At 37.6% G+C, this 26,855-nt stretch overlaps 1 protein-coding gene across 1 annotated transcript in view; it reads left to right on the plus strand.

Annotated features, from left to right (window-relative positions):
• Nucleotides 1-2,874: 2,874 nt before the first annotated feature.
• LOC126183596 (tyrosine-protein phosphatase non-receptor type 14) overlaps nt 2,875-26,855 on the plus strand; it is a 187,322-nt gene continuing 163,341 nt past the window's right edge. Inside the window, exons 1-5 of the mRNA XM_049925699.1 lie at nt 2,875-3,008; nt 6,334-6,497; nt 19,522-19,711; nt 19,908-20,083; nt 20,205-20,302. Of these exons, the coding sequence (XP_049781656.1) occupies nt 19,538-19,711; nt 19,908-20,083; nt 20,205-20,302 (448 nt within the window). The 5' untranslated portion in view covers nt 2,875-3,008; nt 6,334-6,497; nt 19,522-19,537. The remainder of the gene's footprint in view (nt 3,009-6,333; nt 6,498-19,521; nt 19,712-19,907; nt 20,084-20,204; nt 20,303-26,855) is intronic.

Below are 26,855 nucleotides of genomic sequence, written 5' to 3' on the forward strand. Positions count from 1 at the left end.
AGGAATAAGAACAATCTACATAAAGACCTAAAATCACTTACCTCAGTCAAAAACGAGGTCCACTATTCAGGAACCCACATTTTCAATAAATTGCCAGCAACAATTAAAAACTTGGTTTCAGATAAAGCACAGTATAAAGCGAGTCTGAAACACTCCTTTGACAGGCAACTCCTTCTAATCCATAGATGAATATCTTTACAGGAATTGTTAGATCAATTTAAGTAAAAATGTTTGCTAGATTTCAGTTTTGACAGAACTTGGTCACAATAGCCAAGTTAAGGTATTTTTTGTATGATAAAGTTAAGTGTGTAACTACGTTTCATTCTGAGAATATATTAATTCTGTAAATATTAGCAGTTCCAGTTTACTGTAATGCACTATATGTTTTGACAATATCCCAACAAAGGATCCGGGTTGTTGTTGTTGTGGCCTTCAGTCCTGAGAGTGGTTTGATGCAGCTCTCCATGCTACTCTATCCTGTGCAAGCTGGTTATCTCCCAGTACGTACTGCAGCCTACATACTTCGGAATCTGCTTAATGTATTCGTCTCTTGGTCTCCCTCTACGATTTTTTCCCTCCACGCTGCCCTCCAATACTAAATTGATGATCCCTTGATGCCTCAGAACATGTCCTACCAACCGATCCCTACTTCTAGTCAAGTTGTGCCACAACCTCATTAGTTATGTGATCTGCCCATCTAATCTTCAGCATTCTTCTGTAGCACCACATCTCGAAAGCTTCTATTCTCTTCGTGTCCAAACTATTTATTGGCCATGTTTCACTTCCATACATGGCTACACTCCACACAAATACTTCCGGAAACGATTTCCTGACACTTAAATCTATACCCGATGTTAACAAATTTCTCTTCTTCAGAAACGGTTTCCTTGCCATTGGCAGTCTACATTTTATATCCCCTCTACTTCGACCATCATCAGTTATTTTGCTCCCCAAATAGCAAAACTCTTTTACTACTTTAAGTGTCTCATTTACTAATCTAATTCCCTCAGCATCACCCGACTTAATTCGACTACATTCCATTATCCTCGTTGTTGCTTTTGTTGATGTTCATCTTATATCCTCCTTTTCAAGACACTGGCCATTCCGTTCAGCTGCTCTTCCAAGTCCTTTGCTCTCTCTGACAGAATTACAATGTCATCGGCGAACCTCAAAGTTTTTATTTCTTCTCCGTGGATTTTAATTCCTACTCCGAATTTTTCTTTTGTTTCCCTTACTGCTTGCTCAATTTACAGATTGAATAACATTGGGGAGAGGCTACAACCCTGTATCACTCCCTTCCCAACCACTGCTTCCCTTTCACGTCCCTCAACTCTTATAACTGCCATCTGGTTTCTGTACAAATTGTAAATAGCCTTTCGCTCCCTGTATTTTACCCCTGCCACCTTCAGAATTTGAAAGAGAGCACTCCAGTCGACATTGTCAAAAGCTTTCTCTAAGTCTACAAATGCTAGAAACGTAGGTTTGCCTTTTCTTAATCTAGCTTCTAAGATGAGTCATATAGTCAGTATTGCCTCATGTGTTCCAATATTTCTACGGAATCCAAACTGATCTTCCCCAAGGTCGGCTTCTACCAGTTTTTCCATTCGTCTGTAAAGAATTCGCCTTAGTATTTTGCAGCCGTGACTTATTAAACTGATAGTTTGGTAATTTTCACATCTGTCAACACCTGCTTTCTTTGGGATTGGAATTATTATATTCTTCTTTAAGTCTGAGGGTATTTCGCCTGGCCGGCCAAAGTGGCCGTGCGGTTGAAGGCGCAGCAGTCTGGAACCGCAAGACCGCTACGGTCGCAGGTTCGAATCCTGCCTCGGGCATGGATGTTTGTGATGTCCTTAGGTTAGTTAGGTTTAACTAGTTCTAAGTTCTAGGGGACTAATGACCTCAGCAGTTGAGTCCCATAGTGCTCAGAGCCATTTGAACCATTATTTCGCCTGTCTCATACATTTTGCTCATCAGATGTTAGAGTTTCGTCAGGAGAAGCACTCCCAATGCTATCAGTAGTTCTAATGGGATGTTGTCTACTCCTGGGGCCTTGTTTCGATTTAGGTCTTTCAGTACTCTGTCAAACTCTTCACGCAGTATCATATCTCCAATTTCATCTTCATGTACATCCTCTTACATTACCATAATATTGTCATCAAGTACATGGCCCTTGTATAGACCCTTTATATACTCCTTCCACCTTTCTGCTTTCCCTCCTTTGCTTAGAACTGGGTTTCCATCCGAGCTCTTGATATTCATACAAGTGGTTCTCTGCTCTCCAAAGGTCTCTTTAAATTTCCTGTAGGCAGTATCTATCTTACCCCTCGTGAGATAAGCCTCTACATCCTTACATTTATCCTCTAGCCATCCCTGCTTAGCCATTTTGCACTTCCTGTGGACCTCATTTTTGAGACGTTTGTATTCCTTTTTGCCTGCTTCATTTTTATATTTTCTCCTTTCATCATTTAAATTTAATATTTCTTCTGTTACCCAAGGATTTCTAATAGCCCTCGTCTTTTTATCTACTTGATCCTCTGCTGCCTTCACTACTAGGATCCGGGTAGTGGTTATTATATTGAAATGTTTAATTTTTCTACGCTATACTTTCTGATCTGTTCTAAACCCACGAGAATCATTTCATTTTTGGGTCTATGGATCGAAAGCTGAATATAATCTAATCTAATACGCAGTTTATTATAGCCTTAATTCAGAACGAATCACTGCTGACACAGTTGTGTTTCGTCTGCCCACGGCCGCCTATAATAGATTTAAGATTATCTTACTAGCAAAGGCGGCCGTGTTCTGGCGCCCTTGTTGTGTGTATTGTGTGATCTCTGGTAATAATGTTTGTCAACATGGCATAGCGTCCTGATATGGATGCTTGGCTATTTCTGTCAGCAAGACATATTTTTTGCAGGATAATGATTTTCTTGCAAAGAACCAAAAGCACGTTTCCGTTGAAGGTACGAATTGCACGAACATTTCATACTGGAGAAGTTTAAGACGTAATGACCATTCTATTTCTACTTTTTTTGTTTTTTTTTTTTCGTGTAATGCGTCTGTATGAAATCGTAAACATTCGCCAGTAACGCATTATAGTAATGAGTTAGATCCGTTATTGAGGCACACTATGCGACTTCATATCAGAAAATACTTCGAAGATGCAAAATGTATAGCTTTTATCGTGCGTATCCGATTCTAGACATACGCGTGGCGAGCTCATAATAATGATAACTATGCATTGTTGTCGTTTCTCTGACGGCCGTAGTATTTTTTCATCTGTATTTACGTACAACAGATGTTTAATTTGTTAATCATATATTCTTACTATGTCTTATGTGTGACTCATTTTTTAATAATTCGTATCAACACATTTGTGTGATCTCTTGAACCGAATTTGTAGCGAATAATATAATTTTATACTAACACTAATGTGATGGTACACGGCAAAGTACACGCAATAGTGATTTAATGTCTTACAACACAAGTACGAGAAATTTTAGGGATTTACAGTCTAGGTTTTTGGGATGTAGTAAAAATGTTTACACAGGTAACACATACTCATATTTTAATTCATACAGAATGTGCTAAAATAGTGAATTGTGATTTATTCGTCTCTCAACAGGCAGATGGTAATCATTTCACTAACGTACTGGAGACATGTCAAAACATCAATAATACAACTTTACTGATATAAAACTATAATTAATTAGATAGAGCAGTAGTCTAACAATAATGTAACTTCTTTGTGAAGTTAACAGGTGCATTTTCATACCTAGACTATTAGTGAGCTACTTCTTGCACAAATATTCAGTTCCTAATTCACAAAATCTTCAACTGAATACTAGTATTGCTTTTTCAGTGAATCTAGTTTTACACTCAGAATGTTGTTGAGTTTTACTTTGTAGTAAGTATTTATTTCCAGGTACTATTGAGACCAAACATGCATATTTAAATGGTGAGCAAAGAACATAGAGTTATCTTTATTTCTCCTGTTATATGAGGAGGCGACAGTTAATTGCAGATTTTTAAGTATTGGGTGACAATGTCCTTGCACACATAGCACATTTCTAACAAAGAAAGTTACTCAAAATGTGGCTATTGTATCTTATTCATTGTCTGCCCACATTCTGTGGAAGTAATGTTTTGGTAGGTATATTAAGTGCCATTGACAAAAGTTGCAGCAGAATGGTAATGTGACAAATGAAGTAACAGGATAATATTTTGTAAGCAGGAGAATACAGTTTAGTTACATAATATAGTTTATTGTGACACTGATAAATTTCTAATTTGAATCATGGGCTGATTATAATTAAGTCTGTCAAATACGAGGCACATTATAAATATGGTACGTTGTAATTTGCACATTTCTACAATTAAATAAACACTCAAGGAAATTAATATTTTGCAACAAAGGTATATGGACTCACATTGCATTTTAACACCATATTGTTTAAAATGAATACATGTTCTTGAAATGGATTATCAGAAGCTTTTGATATGGCTTCATCAGGTCATGATTAAACTGTCACCTTTCAACCAAACGTAGGTCTCAGGATACGCTACAGATCAATATGTCATCACAATGAACATTTCATATCCACATTAGTTAGTGTTGCCATCTGACAACCAGTGTGTCACCTTTCAACCTAACATATACCTTAAGTTACACTACAGGTTAATTTTGTTACCAAAGCCCACATCCCAATAAATGGTATAGACCCCCCCCCCCCAAAAAAAAGATACCTCTGTTCCTCTTTGTTCAAGTATGACATCACACACATCAACATCACTATGTAATGGGACAAAGCTGACATAAGGATTTTTCCCATGTTATTGTAACTGGCACAGGTGAATGTTTGGATACTTCTTATTACGGGGGAACATTAGTTCTTCCTTCTACCATTCTCAGAAATTATCTCTCTTAAGTGACCCCATCGTCAACAAAGTGTTAACCCTAATCTTTCTTTCTCAAAATTTAACTTTTCCTTCTATAACTTCACTGTGATGGAGAGGTACTCACACGCATCCCACACTCTCCCATACATTTGTTAAATTCTTTCGAAAGTATCTATCTTGTATTTGTTGGAACATCTGTCATTAACATCAGGCTCAGTATTCATTTTCAAATTTCACTATGTTTCGTTTGGTGAGGAATACGTCTTTAGTTTTTCTGTATGATTATTGTCCAGGTGGAACTTCACATTTTTAATAAGCCCGATGATGTAGCCAATGTAGCAGCCTAATATAGTAGCTATATGAATTTCATAACATTATTAATATTGTTTACCTTCTTTCGATATGTTTTCTTGGGTTATAGAGTGCTTTTGATTAATTCAAAAACTACACTTCATTCAAGGTGTTTCCACATTAACATTGCTTGGGCTACATAATTCTCTATTTTCGGTTATCTAAATGTGTTGTAACTTAATCTGAAATTATATTAAGAATGAATAAATATGGTAAGTGAATGCTGTACTCTATTTTCAAGTTGTCAGAAATGGTGCATTTAACTTTTTTTAAATTGTAAAAGATTAAAACTTGTCATTTTATTATACAAATTTCTGCTTTCATACTTTCTAGTATAGGGTCGACAGAAGCGTCCGATCCCACGCGTCTGCTTTGACCCATGACGTAATGGTGTTGTGTGTGACGTCATGACGGCGCGGAGTTTGGTTTGAGTGTGGCTGTCTCCAGTTCTGTTTTATCTTATTTTATTTACTTTTCTGATCTGTTCGTTCTATCTCGTGAGATTTTTTTTTTTTTTAATTTAAAAACACTTATTACTTATTTTAATTATCTGTTTCCTCAAATTTCTGTTTTAGTTTATTATATTTATCTTTCTGATCTGTTCGTTCTATCCCGTGAGATTTTTTTTTTTTTTTAAAGACAAAAAACACTAATCAGCTACTGAAGCATCTTTATCTTCTATGGGTTGCAGGGGTTACGACCCCTGGGGAGGTAGGTGGGTATTCATGCATGGCTGTCTTCACTTACACGTTGTAGCTACGCAAGGCGTCTAAATTTGTTTATATTTAGTTTGCCCCCCACCCAAAACACCCCATTTCCCGCAATTGTCCCGTTAGTGTCATTAGGCTTCTTGTGGAAAGTGCGTGTTTTTGTTTCCGCCATATTTGTGACGTCATGGGTCAAAGCAGACGGGTGGGATCGGACGCTTCAGTATTTCCCTAGTATATTGCAGAGTTTTAGTCTTCTTTATGAAAATGCAGTTATTTATGAGGTAGTTTTTAATTAATGTAGGTTTTTTAGATGTGTAAGGATAATCTTACTGATTATGACTTTTTTCTATACTATAGTCATTGCTCGTAGGAAAATGTTACTGCTGTTCCACATATTGTTGTTTGAATTTTTAATGGTGAAGATACTGCAAAAATGTATCTATGGGCCACAACTGCACTCACCGACAGAGACATATCTTCAGAGCCTTCAGTTAGTTCACTGACTTGTTCCTAACTCAAGTCAGTGGTACCAGGGTGAGTAACCAAATTTCAGTTTACTTTGAATGTTTATTAGACTTAAACAACTCTGCTGGTATGAAGAGACTTACACAAAAATAGACTAGCACAAAGAGTTGCATCAAAACAGTCTTTGGCCTGAAGACCACAGTAATACCTACATGTCATCCTTCTCATGAAGTTTTGATGTTCTGCTCTTTACTTACTTTATTTGCCCCTTTTGCCATACACATTCTCATTTTAATTCCAATCATTTGCAGTCACATTATATTTTGTATGGGAGTTATTTAATTAGTGCTTCTGAATGTTACAAATAGCAACCTTTCATTTGCGTTGTAAGAAATCAGATAATATCTGATGCACGCTACACACACCCCCCCCTCCCCCCCGCTCACCCCAAATTACTCTATGAATAGTAGTAATATAGGGGATGCTTTATATAGATATTGCGACCAGTCACTCTGTTCTATAGTCGAGTATCTTAACAGAGACTGTTAGACCCACTTAAGTAAAAATGTCTGTTAGATTTCAGTTTTGACAGCAGTTGGTCACAACAGTCAAGATTAGGTCTTTTGTGTATGAGAAATGTATTAAAAGTGCATGACTTTATTTCATTCTGACAGTGTATTAATTCTGTAAATATTAGCAGTTCCAGTTTACTGTAATGTATTCACCTATTTTGACAATCTCCCAACAAATGATCAGTGTAGTGAGTATTATAGTCAGATGTTTTATATTTTTTATGTTGTACACTCTGACTTTTTCCACACCGACAGGAATCATCTCGTTTTTGGGTCTGTGGAACAAGAACTGAATGTAATCTAATCTAAATTATGCACAGTGTATTCACAGTTTTAACGGCAGTCACCAATTGAACATCCATAATAGATAAAATAAAAAAGTGGCATACACTTATAACAGTAAAGACGACATAGACCTATAACGCCAAAACTTCTAGCAGTAGCTTTTCACATATTGGATTTGTGAATCTGTAATTCCAAGTAAAATTGGAGAACAATCTGAAACCAACCTAAGTTTTCAGTGAATCATTACATGCTAGACTGAGGATTCAGTGAGTGTTCAATTTGCACCATTGAAGCTTCACTGTTGAAAGCCGTGTCAGCATCAGGGTTACTAAATATCATTAAAATACTCATTAGTTTGTGAAGAGGTTCTGAGTTTTTCTTTCTTAGTCCTTTTGACATTTCCATGGTGATTTCCAAGATTATGTTGTTTCTAGAATGAGGGGTATCATATTAACTTTTTCATTTTATCTACTAAATCAGAACCTGTTCCACACTTTAGTTATTCATTTTCATTTGCCGCTTCATGTTCCTGTAAGTTATGGAATAAAAACTGTTGTTGTAGCCTTGTTAGCCAGTGAGTTTTGCCACTGTGGTGTTTAAGTTGGCAGCACGTCAGTTTCAAGGAGCCATTGGTTGGATAGTAACCAGTGAGAGGAGGGAAAGCAGGCACATTTTGAACACTGAAATCTGTACCATTCAGTTTTCCTTGCAGATTATTCATGATTGTGAGAGGTCATGAAACATTGCTTTAAATTACCATCACTATTTTTATTATTTTTTAAAAATGAAAATTTTGGTGACGTACTTTTCAGCAGCATTGTCCAAGATCTTGGTTAGGTGGAATATCTTGGTTGAGAATTGGTGAAACCCACACTGAAATGCTGAACTTCAATAAAATGAATATGTCAGACTATTGAAAATTTATGCCAGATGAAGACTTGAACACAGATTTCCTAATTTTTGCAAGCAATCCTTAACCATTAGGCTATCAGAAGATTCCCCCAGTCACTACATCCAGAGGTTATTCCGATAGGTATGTGGGAGTAGGCCCACAGTGAAATGGATTTGAAGGAGAATTGAGGTTTATCTTGCCAGAAGGGATTTGTATGGATTGTTCACATGTACCCTGTAGGCTAACATCTGGATGTAGTTTTCTAAAATCATAGGTAAAAACGTTATCAACAGTGAGATTGTGAGTCAGGCCTGGAGATGAGCTCAGATAGATTAAAGCAGCTGCTTACAATGCTATGGTACAAATAAATATGTTGCCACAACCTTGAAGTGTTATATGTACCAGTTAGTTGTGCGAAGAGTTTTTTTCAGTCATTGTTATTAATTAAAATTTTTGCACCTTCTTTTTCTGTGCTAGCTGAAATGTCATTCTAGAAAAACCAGTTCCTCAAAACAACATCCACTTGTGCTTCTTAAGAGGTGTATGTATTGTATCTCATATTACAGTTCAGAATACTTCAATTACAAGTTATTTACAAAATCTTTAACATACAATGCTTGTCTTTATGAATCTGTCAACACTCTTTTAAGTCTAATTAATAAATGCTGCCTTCATTTATGATGATGATGTCATCACTATTGTCACGATCTTGTGCCTGCAGCACATGGGATGGCAGTGGCATGGAGTAATTGAACAACTAGCAGATTCTGCAATGTGTGGATAGACCATCTGTTTCGCCCTGTTTTGCAGATACATTGTGTCCATTAAAGCTTGGGCATATGCACAAAAGAAACAAACTTCTGTGCACAGGATGTGGATCAACACTAACATAATGATAAAAATTCTATTACAAATTATATACACCCAAAACTGCTGCTTGTACTACTGAGTACATGCAACTAAGAGTTTTCTTGTGACATCACATTCAGAGTCACGGACATCATTCCTCGATTTGAGAAAGACATGGGGCAACACATCACTTTACTCATAGTGATATCTTACCATAACCTACATTCCAGAACAAGTAATATAGACACAAGAAAAATATTGTCAGTGTTCTGTTCGCTTCCTATTTGTACATGTATGACATCACACACCACATCATTATTATGTCACTGGACGAAGCCAGTGCATTCTGTGGTTGTATTCACACTGAAATTTCATAAATTGTTCCTAATCGTTGAAGCCCTATATATGCCACTTGCTCTCTCACTGGATACTTATGAGCAACTGTTACCAAACCCCTTCGCATTCTCATCACACCAAACAATCAATATTACCTACAGTCCTCGGTATAACATGTAGGTCACAGTGTGGCCCTATTCTATACTCTTATTGCTTTGTGTAATGTATGAAAATTGTTAGTTACGTACTGTTCATTACGTACTATTCCCAGTAGAGGTGGCAAAAAATAACGTAACTGATCGAAATAACTGATTACTGAGAAGTAACAGTTACTGTGATAACCGCTCATCTGATACTGGCAGTTATTTCAATAACTGCCAACAGCGCCACGCGCCATCTGTTGACTGAAAATTGTACTACACTTTCGCGTCAGCTGATCGTGATCGGAGATCTGGCTACGAAGGAGAGGGATAGACCATTTGGAAGGCGTTCTATAGGTCATGGGAATAACTGTGAGACTGCGTGCCATTTGTTGATAAGAGCTGTGTACTATTTCATGCACCTTCATTACTTTTAGCACAAACAATTAAATAAAGTTAATGTCAGAGCGGTGGCTGATTGGAGCTGCAGTACGGGCATTAACAAGTACGGTCGTTCCTTTGAGCCACTGCCTTATATGTCAATTTAGGTTGGACTGGTAGTACAAAGAGAGTTACCATAAGGAATTTGAGCAACTATGGAAATAACTGTCAGAGATCAGTATTTTTCTCTGGCAGTTATCGTTATTGGCTCACAGTTATTCTCTGGCAGTTATCGGGCTACCAGTATAGGTAACCTTGAAGTTGGTAACGGAATAACTGTGTGTCTATGTCCCTGACTCAGTGACTCCAGTTAAGGGTCATAGACACCAGTGATATTTCCTGAGAGTTACTGGAGCAAATAAATATTTTCGTACTGCTGTGGAAATAGCCACTGGCCATCGCGAATGACAAATAACATGTGAGAAAGTATAACGTAAAACATTTGAATATATTACAGTAACTGCTAACATTTATAGGATTGATGCACTGTCAGAATAAAACATAGTTATGCACTTTGAATAAATTTATCATGCACAGAATACCTGATCTTGACGGTTGTGACAAAGTGCTGTCAAAACTGAAATATAGCAGAATTTTTATTTAGTCTGGTCTAACAGTCTCTGTTAAGATATTCATCTATAGAATAGGAGGAGGGGTCAAAGGAAGCGTCTGACTCCACCCGTCTGCTTTGACATAAGGGTGTTGTGTTGTGTGAATGTCATTACGGCATGGTGTTTATGAGTTGGTTGTGTTTGTAGATTGGGTTTATTTGAGCCTTGGTGTTGGATGTGTGAAGTCATTGTCGTCAGTGTTAGTAATGCCAAACGTAAGGTTTGGAAGTTTTTTCAATGAATTATCAAGTTTCTTTGTTTACGTGTTTGATGTTTTCATTAGGTGTTATTGGTTTGTTGTTTATGCAGTGTGGTAAGACCTTTAATGTGTGTGTGTGTATGTGGGGGGGGGGGGGTTGGACTGACCAATGTAGTTTGCAGTGCTGGAATCTGCTGGTGGTAAGTAAACTTTCTTTTTTCTTTTCTAGTTGTGATGTTTTGTATATTTATGGAGTATTGAATGTGTTTTAATTTATGTAGAGATGTTTGATTTGTGGATTTTTGAGGTTGTGGTTTTATTTTTCGCAGTTATAAGTCTTAGTTTCTTGGTATCAATAGTTGTGGTTGACCTATATAGGTCACCGGAAATGACCGATTCCCATTTTCGTAGGTGTTGGTGTTTTGGTATCGTCATCTGTGGTTGACCTATATAGTTCAAGGAAAGTGTCCGATTCCTGCAGATTTTTTGTTGGTGTAGCGGAATGTTGTAATTTTTTTTTTTCTGTTTGTTCGTCATTTTGTGTTTTGGGATCGTGGTGTGTGTGTTTTTTTACTATTATATTTATGTTGTCCTCACCCTAAAACCCCCAACTTCCTGTTGTCCCATTAGTTTGATTGTAGTTTTGGAGGGAGATGTTATTGTCTTATTGCCATGTGTATGTAGTGACATCATAGGTGACACTTAGAATAGGCATTTCCGCCATATTAATGTCGTCCTGGGTCAAAGTAGACGGGTGGAATCGGATACTTCTGTATCAAAAAGTCTTTCAATCTCTCTGTAAATCATGCTTTATCTGAAACCAAGTTTTTAATGGTTGTTGACTTGCTGGCAGTTTATTGAAAATGCATATCCCTGAATATTGGACCCCTTTTTGGACCAAGGTAAGTGATTTTAGGTCTTTATGTAGATTGCTGTTCCTATTTCTAGTGTTGATATTATGTATTGCGCCATTGGTTGGAAATACTTGCAACAAATTTCATTAAGGAATAAATATACCATGAAGAATGGGTTAGAATACGAAGCTCCTTGCACAGGTTTCTATATGATGTTCTTGAATTTATACCACAAACGATTTTTATTACACACTTTTACATGCTAAGAACTTTTGCTCTGTTTCATAAGTTACCCCAGAATATGATCCCTTATGGAATAATAGAATGAAAGTATGTAAGCTTTTTTATATTTATGTCTCCTACATCTGACATCATTCTCACTGCAAATACAGACTTGTTTAAGCGCTTCAGCAACTCTGTGGTATGCCCTTCCCAACTGAATTTATTATTGAGTTGTAGTCCCAGAAATGTAACACTGTCAACCTTTCCGATCTGCATGTCTTCATATGTTATACACATGCTGTAGCTGGAGAAATCTAGCAGTTTTCCAAATCTCACATAAAACTTGGATTAGCCAACTCACACTTTCCCCAATAGGGCTATCTTGTACAGGACATGAGTAAACGAAGCTGTCACATTATGTTTATTTTTTGTTGTATTACAAGGCTGTACACTTATTCTATTAAGTGAGCAGCACAAGAAATTATGCTTTGAATTCAACCTACTGTATTCAGTTTACATATTACTTTATACTTAAAAACACACATTATTATTATTATTATTATTTTCGATTATTCCCATTTAAGAGAGCGTTTGAACTTGAATTCCTTTATGATGATTGTTTATGTTTTTTCTGAGCCCAAATTTTCTTCATGTGTTCACTGTGTTGTTTCTTTCGCTCCGCTGTCCATTTGCAGTCTAGTCTCTTCTGTGTTGTGGTGTCAAATTTATGTTTTTTGATGATGTTCCTGAATTCAGTTCTATTTTCTGCATCGTTTACTGTTACGTGTGCTTGTCTGAGGTCCTCTTCAACTTCTTTTATCCATTTTGTTTTTCCCCTGCCTGAGTTGATAACTTTAAGAATTCGTTTTGAAATTCTGTTTTCATTCATCCTGTGGATATGTCCGTAGAACTGCATTCTTCTTTTCCTTATTGTATCCGTAATCTTGTCTGTGTATTTGTATAATTCTGATGTTGGTCTCTTCATCCAGATTCCTTGCTCTTGTATCGGGCCAAAAATTTTCCTGAGAATTTTCCTTTCTTGTTTCTCTATTTCTTTGATTTTAGCCCATCTATTTGTGTTGTTTCAGATGCATACAGTGCCTCCGGAAGCACGACAGTGTTGTAGTGCCTCAATTTTGCGTTAATGGATATGGATGTTTTGTTATAATAGTTCCACGTTAGTTTATATGCTTTCTGTAGTTTTTTTATTCTTTCCTCATTGGCCTTTAGGTTGATCCCTGATAGCTGGATGATTTCTCCCAGGTACTAAAAATGTGGTACTTGTACGATTTTCCCATGGGTTGTCACACATTGTTATCATTTTACTTAAACAGTGCTGTGGTGAAGTTCTGCATACTTTCCGTTGCAGCTGCGAGAATAATATATCTAATAGCTACTGATAACCTACATACATATAATATGAAACTAATAACCATTCTAACATCAACTGAAATGTACCTGGAGTTACTTAGCTAAGGTTATGACACGATTCATACGACATTCCTGCCATTTCACACTACCAGCAGTTATACTGATATCTAAACTGATGGATTCCAACTATGTCATTATTTAACTGCAACCCCATCAGAGTATTCAGTAGTGAAAAATAACTTGACAGTTAAAAATAACGGTTATCAAAGAATAACTGGAACCGTGATTACGGTTACTCCAGAATAACCGCTTGGCCCACCTCTAATTCACAGTAAACATAGTGAATTTGAATGCTTCATTTGTTCATTGGATACACACATTTTATTAGATATATGGCTACATATGGGCCTACATACAGTTTTTTGATTGCCTGGTTACTTCCACTCAAGAATTCAATAGTCGTGTGAGAAAAGTTGCCCAGGAGAAGTACTTAATCTGCATTTAAGGAGATTTATTCTGATTGTCATTCCTTGGCTTCTGACTTGATTTACAGAGCATGACCAGTAAGTCAGTACTGTCTTAAAAAAACTTCATAAAAACATTTTTTCCCTAATCAAGATTTATTTTTACAAGAAAGAGGATTTCTTAAACTGTTTCTCTACACATAGCTGCCACCATTGTTCAGATTTTGTCATAGCAGGAACCTCCGACTTTTCTATGCCCTCTTCATAGAAATATCCTGCCAGCGCGGACATTCACAGCTGAACGCTGTTTTTTGCATTGTCATTGCTGTCAAAGCACCTTCCCAAAAAATTAGTCAGAAGGTGTGAGATTGGAGTTGTATGCCATATCATCCAACTGCTTCCAACTGAATTGTTGAATAATCTTCTGAGTGACACCAGCAGAATGGGAACGTGTTGTCATGAAGCAACATCATGCCTTGACTGAGCATTCCACACATTTTGTTTTGAATTGCACACCAAAATTTTCTCAGTGTTTCACAGTATCATACCACAGTGATGGTTTCACCTCTGAGAAGGAACTCAACAAGCAGAAAAGGATGCAAAAAAAAGAGAGAAAGAAAAAAAATGGTATTCAGCAGTGACTGACTTCACTGTTGCATCTTTCTATGAAGAGGGAATAGAAAAGCTTGTTTCTCACTACAACAAATGTCTGAACAATGGTGGCAATTATGTAGAAAAATACCTTAAGAAACGCTCTTTCTTGTAAAAATAAATTTTGGTTTGAAAAAAATGTTTTATGAGTTTTTTTCCAAAAGGGCACTTACTTTCTGGACATTCCACATAAATGTTCATTTATAAATTCTTCCTGTATTGCATCACACAGCAAGTGGGTGCACTTATATTTTTTGTGTTTTTGAACAAGTAGATAGCAATGTGATTTAATGAAGTTTCTAGTCTTCTGTCAGAGCTGCCTCAGTCTGCAGTCCATGTTCATGACCACAGGGGCATAGAGGTTAAGACAATGGACTCAAAATATGAGAGGACCAAGGTTCAGATCATTAGTCGGATGTCCAGGTTTTGGTCTTCATGGTTTCCCTAAATCACCAAAGGCAAATGGTGGAATGGTTTCTACGAAAATGACATCTCCAATTACTTTCTCCATCCTTAATGATTCCAAGCTTGAGTTCTGTCTATAATACTGTAGTTGTCAGTGGGATGTTAAAGCTTAATTTTCCTTCCTTCCTTTTTTTCATTTTCTTTACAAAATACTGGCAAAAATTTTGTGCTTGTTAACCACAATTTTATCATTGTAGGTGAAAAGAATCAAAACTGGTAGCTGTAAAACAGATAATTGAGTTACATGTTGTTTTGTTGAAGCTAACTGTAAAATATGCTGCAATAATTTTGCTTCAAATGCCAACTATTCATATTGTTCTAAAAATCAGCAATCAGTATTAACTACATAAAGAAGATGAGAGTTTATAATAACTTATCAGATTAACAGTTTGTAAATATCGACTTTAATGCTGCACACTGTATTAATTTTGATGGTGGATGTGCTTGCCAAGTGGAATGGGCTTAGTGTTTATACCTACGGTCTGCACCCTCCGTGGTTGGTTTCAGGCATTCTGACCACAGTCTGTGCCCATTAGCAGTGTCCCTTCAGCATTCCCTCTTCAGTCTTGTGTGTCTGCCAATGTGATGGTGCTCTGTTTTCACTCCACTATGGTTCCAGGTGTTCCCTCTGCGGTCTGCTCCCATTGCAAATATTCTTAGGTGTTTCCTCTTTGGTCTGGTGTGTCGGGCTGAGTGCTGGTGTTTTGTCTTCAGTTTAGTGCACTTGTCTGCGTACTGGCATTCAGTTTTCAGTCCAGCGCATTTCAAGGTGTTCCCTTTGCCGTCTGCTCCCATTAGAAGCATCCTGCGATGTTCCATCTTCAGTCTGGTGTGCCTGCTGCTCCGTCTGAGGTTCATTCCCCATGTCCACACACTCAGTTCTTCTTTTTATGGAGTTCTGCTATTGTCCTGATTATGTTTTCAACAACTTCAGTGCAGCACAACATTTTGATCATGGGTTCACTTCAAATTTTGTACACTTCTAATAGTCCATTTGGAAAACATAATGTGCAAGCAGTAAGGCATACATCTTAGGCGATTTTGAGAAAATTGCAAGAGAAGTTTTATGCATCAGTGATGTACTGGTGTGTTGTGATCCTGAGCATGAGCTGGTGGCAGTCATGGGTTAGCGTTCGAACTCTGTAATCAGGGGATCGCTGGATTGAGTCCTGCTTATGTTTTTTTCCTTTCTTCTTCTTCTTTTTTTTAATTTATATTTTTTTCGACGCTGGTCATATTAGTTCATACATATTACATTTCAAAGGTAATATAATGAAAAGACACATATATTTGCATGAACTTTCATTGAATTTTCAGTGTTATTTTGCTTTTAACTAACTTATTATTACAACAGATATTATATGATTTTTATTTCTCTTGGCAAGTTAAAAACTTTATCAAGCCTCTTCAGACTTGTTCATATTTTATTGACAATGAAAGAGAAATTGCTTCTCGTGAAGATGCTATTCAAACACATTCAATCGTACATTGCCAATTTTCGGCACTGATATGTATGAAAACGTTGTGCTACCCTTGGTTTGCATCCAAATTGTCAAAAGAAAGATAAATTTTTCAAAATATCAACCACCTTTGTTTTTCCTTAGAAACTCTGAAGATTCCTTGAGCATACAGAAAGATTGCATTCATTTGATATGGTAGGTGCCATTTTAATTTGTGTTTTCCATGTCTGTAAGAAAAATATCATCCTGCAACTTGTAATGTCAAAAGCACATCCGACTATTAATTGTGCATTGCCCTCATATTCTGGCTTACTGTAACTCACTGTACTATTGAATAAAGTTATTTACACCTGTATTTATCGGTGTTTGACTTGGACTTTCTAAGTCTGACCACTGTCCTTGAAACGTGTCTACAGATCAAACCATCCAGGTGTACAGCAGTTCGTGGTACCTTGGTACCAGAAATCATGACAGGCATGCATCTTCAGGAAAACTTTAAGTATTTAGTCATTTACTTAATAATTATAAATATAGTATTTGCTGTGATGATAAAAGTTAGCAAACAACCAAATAACATTGGAAATTCAATAAAATTTCATGCTCATACACGTCTTTGCATCATATTACCGTTCAGCAGTAAAATGTATGAAATAATATGGCTAGTGTTGAAAAAATATATATATATAAAAAAAAAGAGTGGGACGCGAGCCAGCGATCCAACGATTACAGAGCTTGAACGCTAAGTACATGTCCACCGCTGTCTCGTGCTCAGTGTCGCAGTGCCCCAGTACATCACTGATGCATAAAATTTGTCTTTTGATTTTCTCAGAATTGCCTAACTAGTATGCCTTACTACTTGCACTTGATGTTGTCCTAATAGACTACTAAAAGTGTACAAAGTTTGGAGTAAATCTGTGATCTGAAGATCATGATCTCCCCTTGTGAGTTGGCACCCAGTGTCACGATTCATGAGGAGGTTTTCCATCACCTATAGACTCTTTTACAACACTGTCCCAGTGTCTTGGGATCTGTGCCGGAATCCTCATTTCATCATATTTCGTGGAATGACTTGAGTTCCAGACAGTGCTTGGCAATGGCTGATTTAGTCGCCTGTCGTAGTCAATGTGCCTCTGATGGTCTTTGCATCTGATGTACGCTGTACTAGTTGTTTGGCCAACGTACAACATGCCACATTGGCAAAGTATATCATAAATTCCTGGCTCTCTTAGTCCCAAAAGTCATGTTTCATGTTTTCCAGTACTCCGCTTATTTTGGTAGGTGGACGGAACACACACTTGACGCTTTGGGGCTTGAGAATCCTGCTGATTTTTGCGGAAATAGATCCTGCATAGGACAAGTATGCCACAGTCTCTTGCTCTTCTTCTAGATTATGTGGTGATGTGGCTGGTTGAAGGCTGTGTAACCATTCTTGCAGAAGACTGATCATAGATGCTGTATTTCAGCTGCTAAATATCTGGGTCGGAAAAGATGTGTGGCCTGGGGACCAGTGTCTTCAGAATTGTATTCTCCTGCACTGGGTGGTGACAGCTGCTGGCTTGCAGGTATAAATCACTATGTGATGGCTTGCGACATGCCCCGTGGCCAAACAACACGTCTGCTCGTCTTTTGACAAGTACATCCAGAAATGGCAACTGACCGTCCTTTTCCAGCTCCGTGGTGATGTTAATACTCGAGTGGTGCGAGTTAAGATGTTCCAGAAACTCATCGAGTCTCTCGCTACCGTGAGGTCAGCTCATCCACACCAGTATTAACAGTGCTCATTGTGAGGTGTGATGCGAATGCAAGGTAAGCGTGGAGCTGTAACTAGTCAATGATAAAATGAGATCAGGCAGCATATTTCATAGCAATGAGTGCAAGCATCTTTCTCAACTCCTGACATCAATATAAAGACAAAATGCTCGGTATACTGGAAAAATTAATGATCTAATTACAATATGTATAACAACAAAAATGAATTTATGCTACAAGATGTATAACCAAAAGACAGTTGTCTTCTGAATAATTACTCAATTGCTCAGTAAATGTAGCTGAATTGATTCCAGCACTCAAAATACATTGCTGCGTTTCTTACATCTTACGGATTATTTAAAACTAGCCTTCATTAATGTCACGGAACTGACACGTAGCCAACCCGTATGCCCGAAAGGAATAGCACCTCGGTCGGCACTCTCCCTGTTTCGAACTGTAGGGTTTTAGCCCGATAGTGTATTGAATGATGTTGGTGTTAATAGGTGAAAATCATAAAAAATTATGTTCTCTAGATACAGGCATAAAAAATGTCAGTGGGAGACACACCTATATTAAATCTTCAGTTTTGTGTCTGTAACAGTGGGAGTCAGCACAGACACAAACGAGGAGGGAGAGAAGATGCAAGAACCAGTGGCAGGAATCCAAAATGATCTGTACACACTCATTCAAATTAATAGAAAATTTCATTTCTATTAAGGAAAGAAACATAACTTAACTTCTCAATATGAGGTGGCTTGATGTCCTTCGTGTGCCTCATACGTACTGTTACATTTATTCTCTATTACTGCTCACAGAAAGCAGGCTAAGTCTTCCTATTACTGAGCACTGATGCTCTCAAAGTCAGTGACCGAGCTGGGACCGACCGGCGACGGGTGGCCGCTTGAGTCACCACTGACAGAGGGCGTTGAACTCGTGTCTTCCTGGAGGTGTGCTGCTACCTGCTCGTTCCATTGGCGTGCAGGTCAGCACCTTCTCGATGCCATTTCACTGCACCGCGCCGGTCAGTGTGCGGTCGGTGCTTTAGAACTGCACGTTTAGAAACTAAACTTGATGCTTTGTATTTTATTTATAATAGTATTTTTATAACAGCAATTAACTTGGTTATTTTAGTTATATGGTTTAAGGCATGTTTGTGTGCCTAATTTTTCATTAATATAAAAGAGGAAGAATGAAATTAGTCGAGTTGTGGAGATTAGTGCTAAATGAAGCAAATGTATCCACTTCTCGTGGCGGCGGCGGTGATCGGATAATATCGTAGTCACCCATTGTGAGGTTAAGTATAAACAGTTCAACTTGCTGAGCTTATTAGAGTTCAGAAATCGACTAATGAAGTCAGAGGCCTTTGAAGATGTCTTACGCTTTAGGAGATGAAATGTTATGCACAGAAACATGCCTTGAGCCACAGCATAATCTAAAATAGCAAGTGATGTCAATACTGATGATGAAAGTTTGCATTGTATAATAATAATCTGTTTCAGCAAGTATTATTGCAGATGTAATTTCGATTTCAGAAAAGTATCCAGTAATATGCCATTCAGACTGCGACTGAAAAAGAGCCGTCAGTACAATGTGGCATCTAAATCTGTATATGTTATCTGTGTCGAGCTGCTCGACAGTACGACAATAGAATGCACGTTGTCTTCAGAGAGCAGTGGCCGAGATTGTTTGGATAATGTATGCCAACGGCTTACCTTGCAGCAGGTAAGTTAAATAATAATTCAAAGAGCTGTTGGCAATATCTGCAATGGTTCTCTTTTTTTTGTTTTGCTCTCGGATGCATAAGTTTACTGCCAGTATATAATGAGAATGTGCATTTTTAGAAGTAATTACTGTATAATGAACATACAATACTCCAGGAGTTTGATGTAATTTTAGTGCTGTAAATTATATTTGACAGCCAGAGTTTTTTGGTCTGCGCTATGTATCCCTGCATGAACCTCCCCGCCTTCGCTGGGTGGAGATGGACAGACCGCTGAAAAGGCAACTGGATAAATATGCCCGTGAACCAAATTTATTGTTGCGAGTCATGTACTATATATCTGGAGTCAACTTGATTCGTGATGAAATGACGAGGTATTGTTTCGTGTATTTACATTTTTGTAATTGTTATTTATATTTTTGTTATTGTGGAAGATTATCTAAGAGACTGGCCATTTGAGGTTTTCTTTTTGTATTTTTTATTTTGTTTCTATAGATATCACTACTTTCTGCAATTGAAAGCAGATGTCATTGAAGGTCGCATGAGTTGTGATGTAAAACAAGCTATTCTTCTGGCCAGTTATAGCATGCAAGGTAACAATTTTAGTTGACTGTTTTTTTTGTGTTCTTTAAAAAAATTATTAGTGTGTGTGTGGGGGGGGTGGGGGTGGGGTGGGGTGGGGGGGGGCCGCTCGTGCCTGCTTGCTTGTGCGTGTAGCTTGGACAACATAGATCGCTTTTTATACAAGATTTGAGAAGTGTATTCAGCTCACTTTTAACTGGAATATTATGGAAAAGATAGATTGCTACCCACTATAGAGTGGTGATGTTGAGTCACACACACACACACACACACACACACACACAGGTTTGTGGTTATGAACGCATGTGTGTGCGCATTCCGTGTGTGTGTGTGTGTGTGTGTGTGTGTGTAATCTGATTCGAAAGAAGGCCTTTTTGGCTGAAAGCTTACCTGTTTGACAGTCTTTTTGTTGTTTCTATCTGCGACTCAACATCTCTGCTGTATGGTGAGTAGTAACCTATCCTTTCCATAAAATTGTCATTATTCCATCCTGGATTTTCCATTATTTGTTTTTAACTGTGTCAAAGAAACTGCAGAGTGAATGTGATGATATTAAATTTTGCCAATACAAGGCCCTACAACAGTTGAATAAAAGCTACATTTTTCCTTGCAAGCTGAAACATTTATTAAGACTTCTTCGTACATACACAACCAATTTTGGCTTAAAAAGCCCATTTTGATTGCCTGCCTAGGCCAAGGTGTCATAGACATGAAAATGGCAGCACACTAGCACAATGTATTACTGTTCGTAATGGATAGCAAATTATGGTAGAATCATGAGCAATAGTATTTTTACAATAATTTATAAACTTCCACAAATTGTAGCACATTATGTAAGATCACTGCCATTTTCATGTTTATGACACCTTATTCTATATAAATACTAAAAAATAGCTTTATGATCTGACACTGGTTGTGTAATGAAGATAAAATCTAAATAAATATTACAGCCTATGTGGAAAAATGTCGCCTTCATTCAACAAATTCAGAGCCTTTTTTCTGCATTGAAACTGGAAACTGGTTTGTCTGTTGTTCGGAATACTGGACCAGTGTGTCTTGTTATACCACATATGTGACAAATAAAAACTTTTCTTCCAAGATCTTATAATAAATCATATCTGGTTTGAAGGAAAACATTCTGACTCTTGGTGAGACACCAATAGTTCACCTCCTAATGGTAGGAAATTATTGTATGTTAACAGATGACTACTTTAGTGTTGCCTCAACTCTTTTGGAAAGTTCTTCCTAATAATAGTGAATTTGAGTTTGAAGATCATCATATACTGTAAGTATGATTTCAAGAAGTATTGGTCCATCACTGATAACTTGGCCCTACTGGAAAGAGCTGTAAACGAAGCTTTCCTGCATGGAAGCACCTTTGGGGAATGTTTTTGACATTTGTAAAGCCTATAATACCTCATAGCAGCAGATCGCACTATACTAGGTTCATAGTAGGGGGTTCCCATGGATTCCTTCGAAAGTTGTAACAGTCCTTATTTGCAGAGCAAAGTCTTAGTCCAAGGTGGGAACAATACTCTCATTCATTCAACAAAAAGTGTTCCCACACATCAGTGATGTGATTCGAAGCACAGTGATTTTGTATTCTTTTGCTTCTTTCTCAGTCTTGTCACCAACTTTCTCCTACTTCAGATGTCACTAGATCGCTTAGAAAGTGGGAGAACCAGGGAAAAATTCTAGTTTTAAAATGGTATTGTTTTTAACTTACTTGAGTAATGCCTGAGAGATTTTCTTCTTACTTTTAAAATATCTGTGAAGTTCTTGGTATTCATGATCATAGACATACTTATTAAATCTGAAAAAGTAACTTTGAAGTTGTAAATATGGTTAAATACTTCAAATACAAACGGGTTGTCGATGAGACCTGCTTCTTACAGTTCTATAGATCCATTGCCAATCCTTTTTATGTTCAGTTTATGGCTGGACAGGTCATCCTGTCTGACAGTCCTAGATGTGGTATACCATTTAATGATAAAAGTAACATGAGCCCTTACAGAACTGGCCCTCAAATCAGTCTTGTGCTGAAGCTGGAGGACTAGCATGTTTGAGCATGTGTAGTGAATATTTTCCATGATTACTCAAGAGGTCTAGAGTCAGAGTTGTATACTAAATAGTGTGTGCCACCTTGCACTTTTATAACCCTTTTTAAGGCAATTTTCATTCTATACAACATTTTTTTTATGTGGGCTGAGTGTCAAACTTAAGATTTGGGATACAAGAAGTTAAGCCTCTTTTCTGTCATTGTGCCTAGGATAGAACTACAAGCACCCAGACTCAACAACTTCTCATTTGTTTCTATTTGCATGGTACATTTCAAGCCGCGAGGTCTGTGCACCCAGCAGTTAAAACAAACTATGCAGTTCAGGGCACCCTTCAACAACTGTGGAATATTAGAAGGAAGTGCTGTTTTGATTTGTGCAGAGTCATTGGGAATTGAGCAGGTCTAAATAGTAGGCAATGCAGCCAAACCTGCTGGTCAATGACATACCATGAAATAATTATCTTTGATATTGCAGTACCTATGTTATTCAGAATTATGTTGCAAAGTTCCTTTGGACATGTATACACGTCCAAAGGAACAGGCACTGTGGCAACTAAAGCCATTATGAAATACGTGAAATGTATTTGCAATTGCAAATATGGACAACCGTAAGCTGTACGATGGAATATACATAATAGATGTACAAGTACAGGTTGTAGACACATGGCTGACAACATATGGAAGTTTGGGTCTGCCTGTTCACAATAAGTGGGAAATTCGGGTTTGAGTTCCGGTCCAGCACAAATTTTCGTTGTCATCATTCCATTGTCAGGATACATACGATCTGGGACAATCAGGAGAATCCGGTAAAAACCTGGGAATCTTTTCATCCAGGAGAAAACCCAGAAAAACCCGGGAAGTTTTTAGAATTTCTGAAAATTTTCATTGCTTTTGTTTTCTGTTAAATTTTTTTGGTTTTGACTGGTAAGAACCTATTCTCTAACAAAGTATATTACTGTATCCTGCTACTTCAGAATAATACTGCAGCAACTAAACATGAATGAGAGAGAGAAACAAAAATAAAACTTAAATTGCAAAGGAAATATGCCATATACAACAACAAAACACTGTGCTCATACAAGCGTCTGCCAACAGCAAAATGTGTTAGACGCTTTAGGAAGATGGTGGTTGTTAGGATGTTTAAGGGGGACTAAACAGCTAAGGTCTTTAGGAAGACTATGCAGTGCTTCATAACAACAAATTGCCTCCAATGAGTGAGACATCACTACTGTTTACATTAGATTCGTTTTAGCAGTTACAAGCGGGCGCATGTGCAGTTGAGTCATGTATGAGTAGTACCTTCTCCTGCTTCTGGCTACAGAAATGTGGTTCTTGGCTGTGTAAGCAGTCGTAGCAAGCAGCTAGATGCTAGTGAGAAAAATTTTACTGGTGCGCCCAAACTGCCAGATTCACGCATGCGCAGCAGGCCCGGATCTAGGAGAGGGGGGTTGGGGCACCAAATTCATATTCTTGAGGAAAAAAACCTTCTTTCACAAAGCGCCTAGCATCCAGTGCACATTGGTTTGTCGATTACAGAATTAGTGATGACAAGATTGATTGTTAGAATGAGCCAGGAGAAGAAACAGGGACATCACACACATTATGAAAGATTATGACTATTCCAAAATTATATAAAAATTTCATACTACTACTTTTCTATCTCATGCTTGAGAAACTTGAGTGTATGAATGAAATGTGAAACTATTTCCTAACATAGAGCTTTTTGCTTGTAGTAGGCCTAATAGGCATTTGATATTGTGTTTTGTGAATTATATTCTGTTATAAAAATGACCATTTGTGCCAAAACAGTCTCGTTTATTTGGGGTGTGTTACAATTTCTGCAATGTTAGAAAGGCCTATTGTCTTTTATCTGACAGACAGTGATAAAATAGACGTAATTAGCTCGAGACACCACACCAGTCTTGGGTACAATTTGTATTAACAACTTTTTCAGTATTAGACGATGACATTTCGATTTTTCATGTAGCAAAACGTTTGATGAGGTAAGAGATCCTTTCGCACAAAGGAGAGCACACCATGTAAAGCTGTAGCTAGATTAGAGAGAGAAAAATTCTAGGAGCTAAGGATTGATGAAATGTGTGCTGTCTTGCTTGTCTCTTGTCTTTACTGGCTTTACGTATTCTATATTTAATTTTATGTCACACAAAGCAGCAAGTTTTTAGCTAATAGACAATAAAGAGTGCAAATTTTCTGAAGAGCTTTTGTTCACATGATTACAAATAATCCTATCCAGCATTAATTAAGAGGTGTTTTTTTTTTTTTTTTTTTTTTTTTTTTTTTTTTTTTTTTTTTTTTTTTGGGGGGGGGGGGGGGGGCAGGATGTCAAACCGGCTGACTGGGAGCAGGAGAGGCACCACAGGACATTTTAATTTCCACTATCCAGAATATAGTTTGATGGCATCCATTACAAATTACAAAATATACACGTTTCAATTCAACAGAGTCAAGAATTTCCTTGAACACACGTTTTATGTATCAGACTCTTCAGAAAGATGTGTGCTACAAAATGAACATATTTTTGAAAATTTGATTATTTTAAAGTTTTGATGTCCTGTCTCAAATACTTGTGGGAGGTTGGGGGGGGGGGGGGGGCAGGCACACACCATCTAGTGTTTCCCCGGTTCGGAAATATCGTAGATCCGGGGATGATGCACAGAACAGTCTGAGTTATAGGGGATAACTGGGTAGTCTCCACGTGACCTGTCTTTACATTTAGTGATTTTGCTGTTTCCTCTTTATTTGCTGCTCTCACATCAAATGAAAACAAAATGGATTTCTATGGCCGGGAGATATCAAGTGAACTAAAATACATTCACATAATTACAGAAGTCTAAAATATGTTATTAGTTTCAGATTTTATTTTATTTCCACCTTTCTGAGAGTCAAGCGTTAATCGCCTTGCAGAACAATGAAGATTTTTTTTTTGTTTGCTAAAGAAAGGCTTATTGGCTTTTATCTGACAGACAGTGACAAAATAGACATAATTAGCTCAAGAAACCATACCAGTCTTGGGTACTATTTGTATTAACAGCTTTTTCAATATTAGACAACGACATCTTCATGAAAGAAGATGAAGTGAATATTCCAGAATTCAAAACCAGAACAGCTGTTAGCATGAGTGACATAAAAGTAGATATCTTAGGTGTTGCGAAACAACTCAAATCACTTAAGAAAGGCAAGTCTTCTGGTCCAGATGATATACCAATAAGGTTCCTTTCAGAGTGTGCAGACGCAATAGCGTCTTTCTTAGCAATCATATACAACTGCTCACTTGAAGAAAGGTCTGTTCCTAAAGACTGGAAAGTCGCACAGGTCACACCAGTATTCAAGAAAGGAAATAGGAGTAACCCATTGAATTACAGACCCATATCACTGACCTCAATTTGCAGTAGGATTTTAGAGCATATACTATGCTTGAACATTATGAAACACCTTGAAGAAAATGACTTATTGATACATAACCAAGATGGATTCAGAAAATATCGTTCTTGTGCAACACAGCTAGCTCTTTATTCCCATGAAGTAAAGAGTGCTGTCGACAAGGGATCTCAGATCGATTCCGTATGCCTAGATTTCCAGAAGGCTTTTGATACTGTTCCTCACAAGCGACTATTAATCAAATTGCGTGCATATGGAGTATCGTCTCAGTTGTGTCATTGGATTCATGATTTCCTCTCAGAGAGGTCACACTTCGTAGCGATAGACAGTAAATCATCGAGTAGAACAGAAGTGATATCTGGCACTCCACAAGGTAGTGTCATAGACCCTCTGCCTTTCCTTATTTACATAAATGATCTAGGTGATAATCTGAGCAGCCCCCTTAAATTGTTTGCAGATGATGCTGTAATTTACCATCTAGTAAAATCATCAGATGATCAATTCCAATTACGAAATGGTCTAGAGAGAATTTCTGTATGGTGCGAAAAATGTCAGTTGGCACTAAACAAAGAAAAGTGCGAGGTCATCCACATGGGTACTAAAAGATATCCGATAAATTTTGGGTATACGATAAATTGCACAAATCTAAAGGCTGTCAATTCGACTAAATACTTAGGAATTACAATTACAAGCAACTTAAATTGGAAAGACCACATAGATAATATTGTGGGGAAGGCAAAACAAAGACTGCGCTTTGTTGGCAGAACACTTAGAAGATGCGACAAACCCACTAAAGAGACAGCCTACATTACACTTGTCCGTCCTCTGCTAGAATATTGCTGTGCGGTGTGGGATCCTTACCAGGTAGGATTGACGGAGGACATCAAAAAAGTGCAAAGAAGGGCAGCCCGTTACGTGTTATCGCACAATAGGGGTGAGAGTGTCACTGATATGATACGCGAGTTGGGGTGGCAGTCACTGAAACAAAGATGGTTTTCTGTGCGGTGGGATCTATTTACAAAATTTCAATCACCAACTTTCTCTTCCGAATGCGAAAATATTTTGTTGACACTCACCTATGTAGGGAGAAATGATCATCATAATAA

This window comes from Schistocerca cancellata, chromosome 4 (genome assembly GCF_023864275.1).
Source record: "Schistocerca cancellata isolate TAMUIC-IGC-003103 chromosome 4, iqSchCanc2.1, whole genome shotgun sequence".
Classification (NCBI taxonomy): Eukaryota; Metazoa; Arthropoda; class Insecta; order Orthoptera; family Acrididae; genus Schistocerca; species Schistocerca cancellata.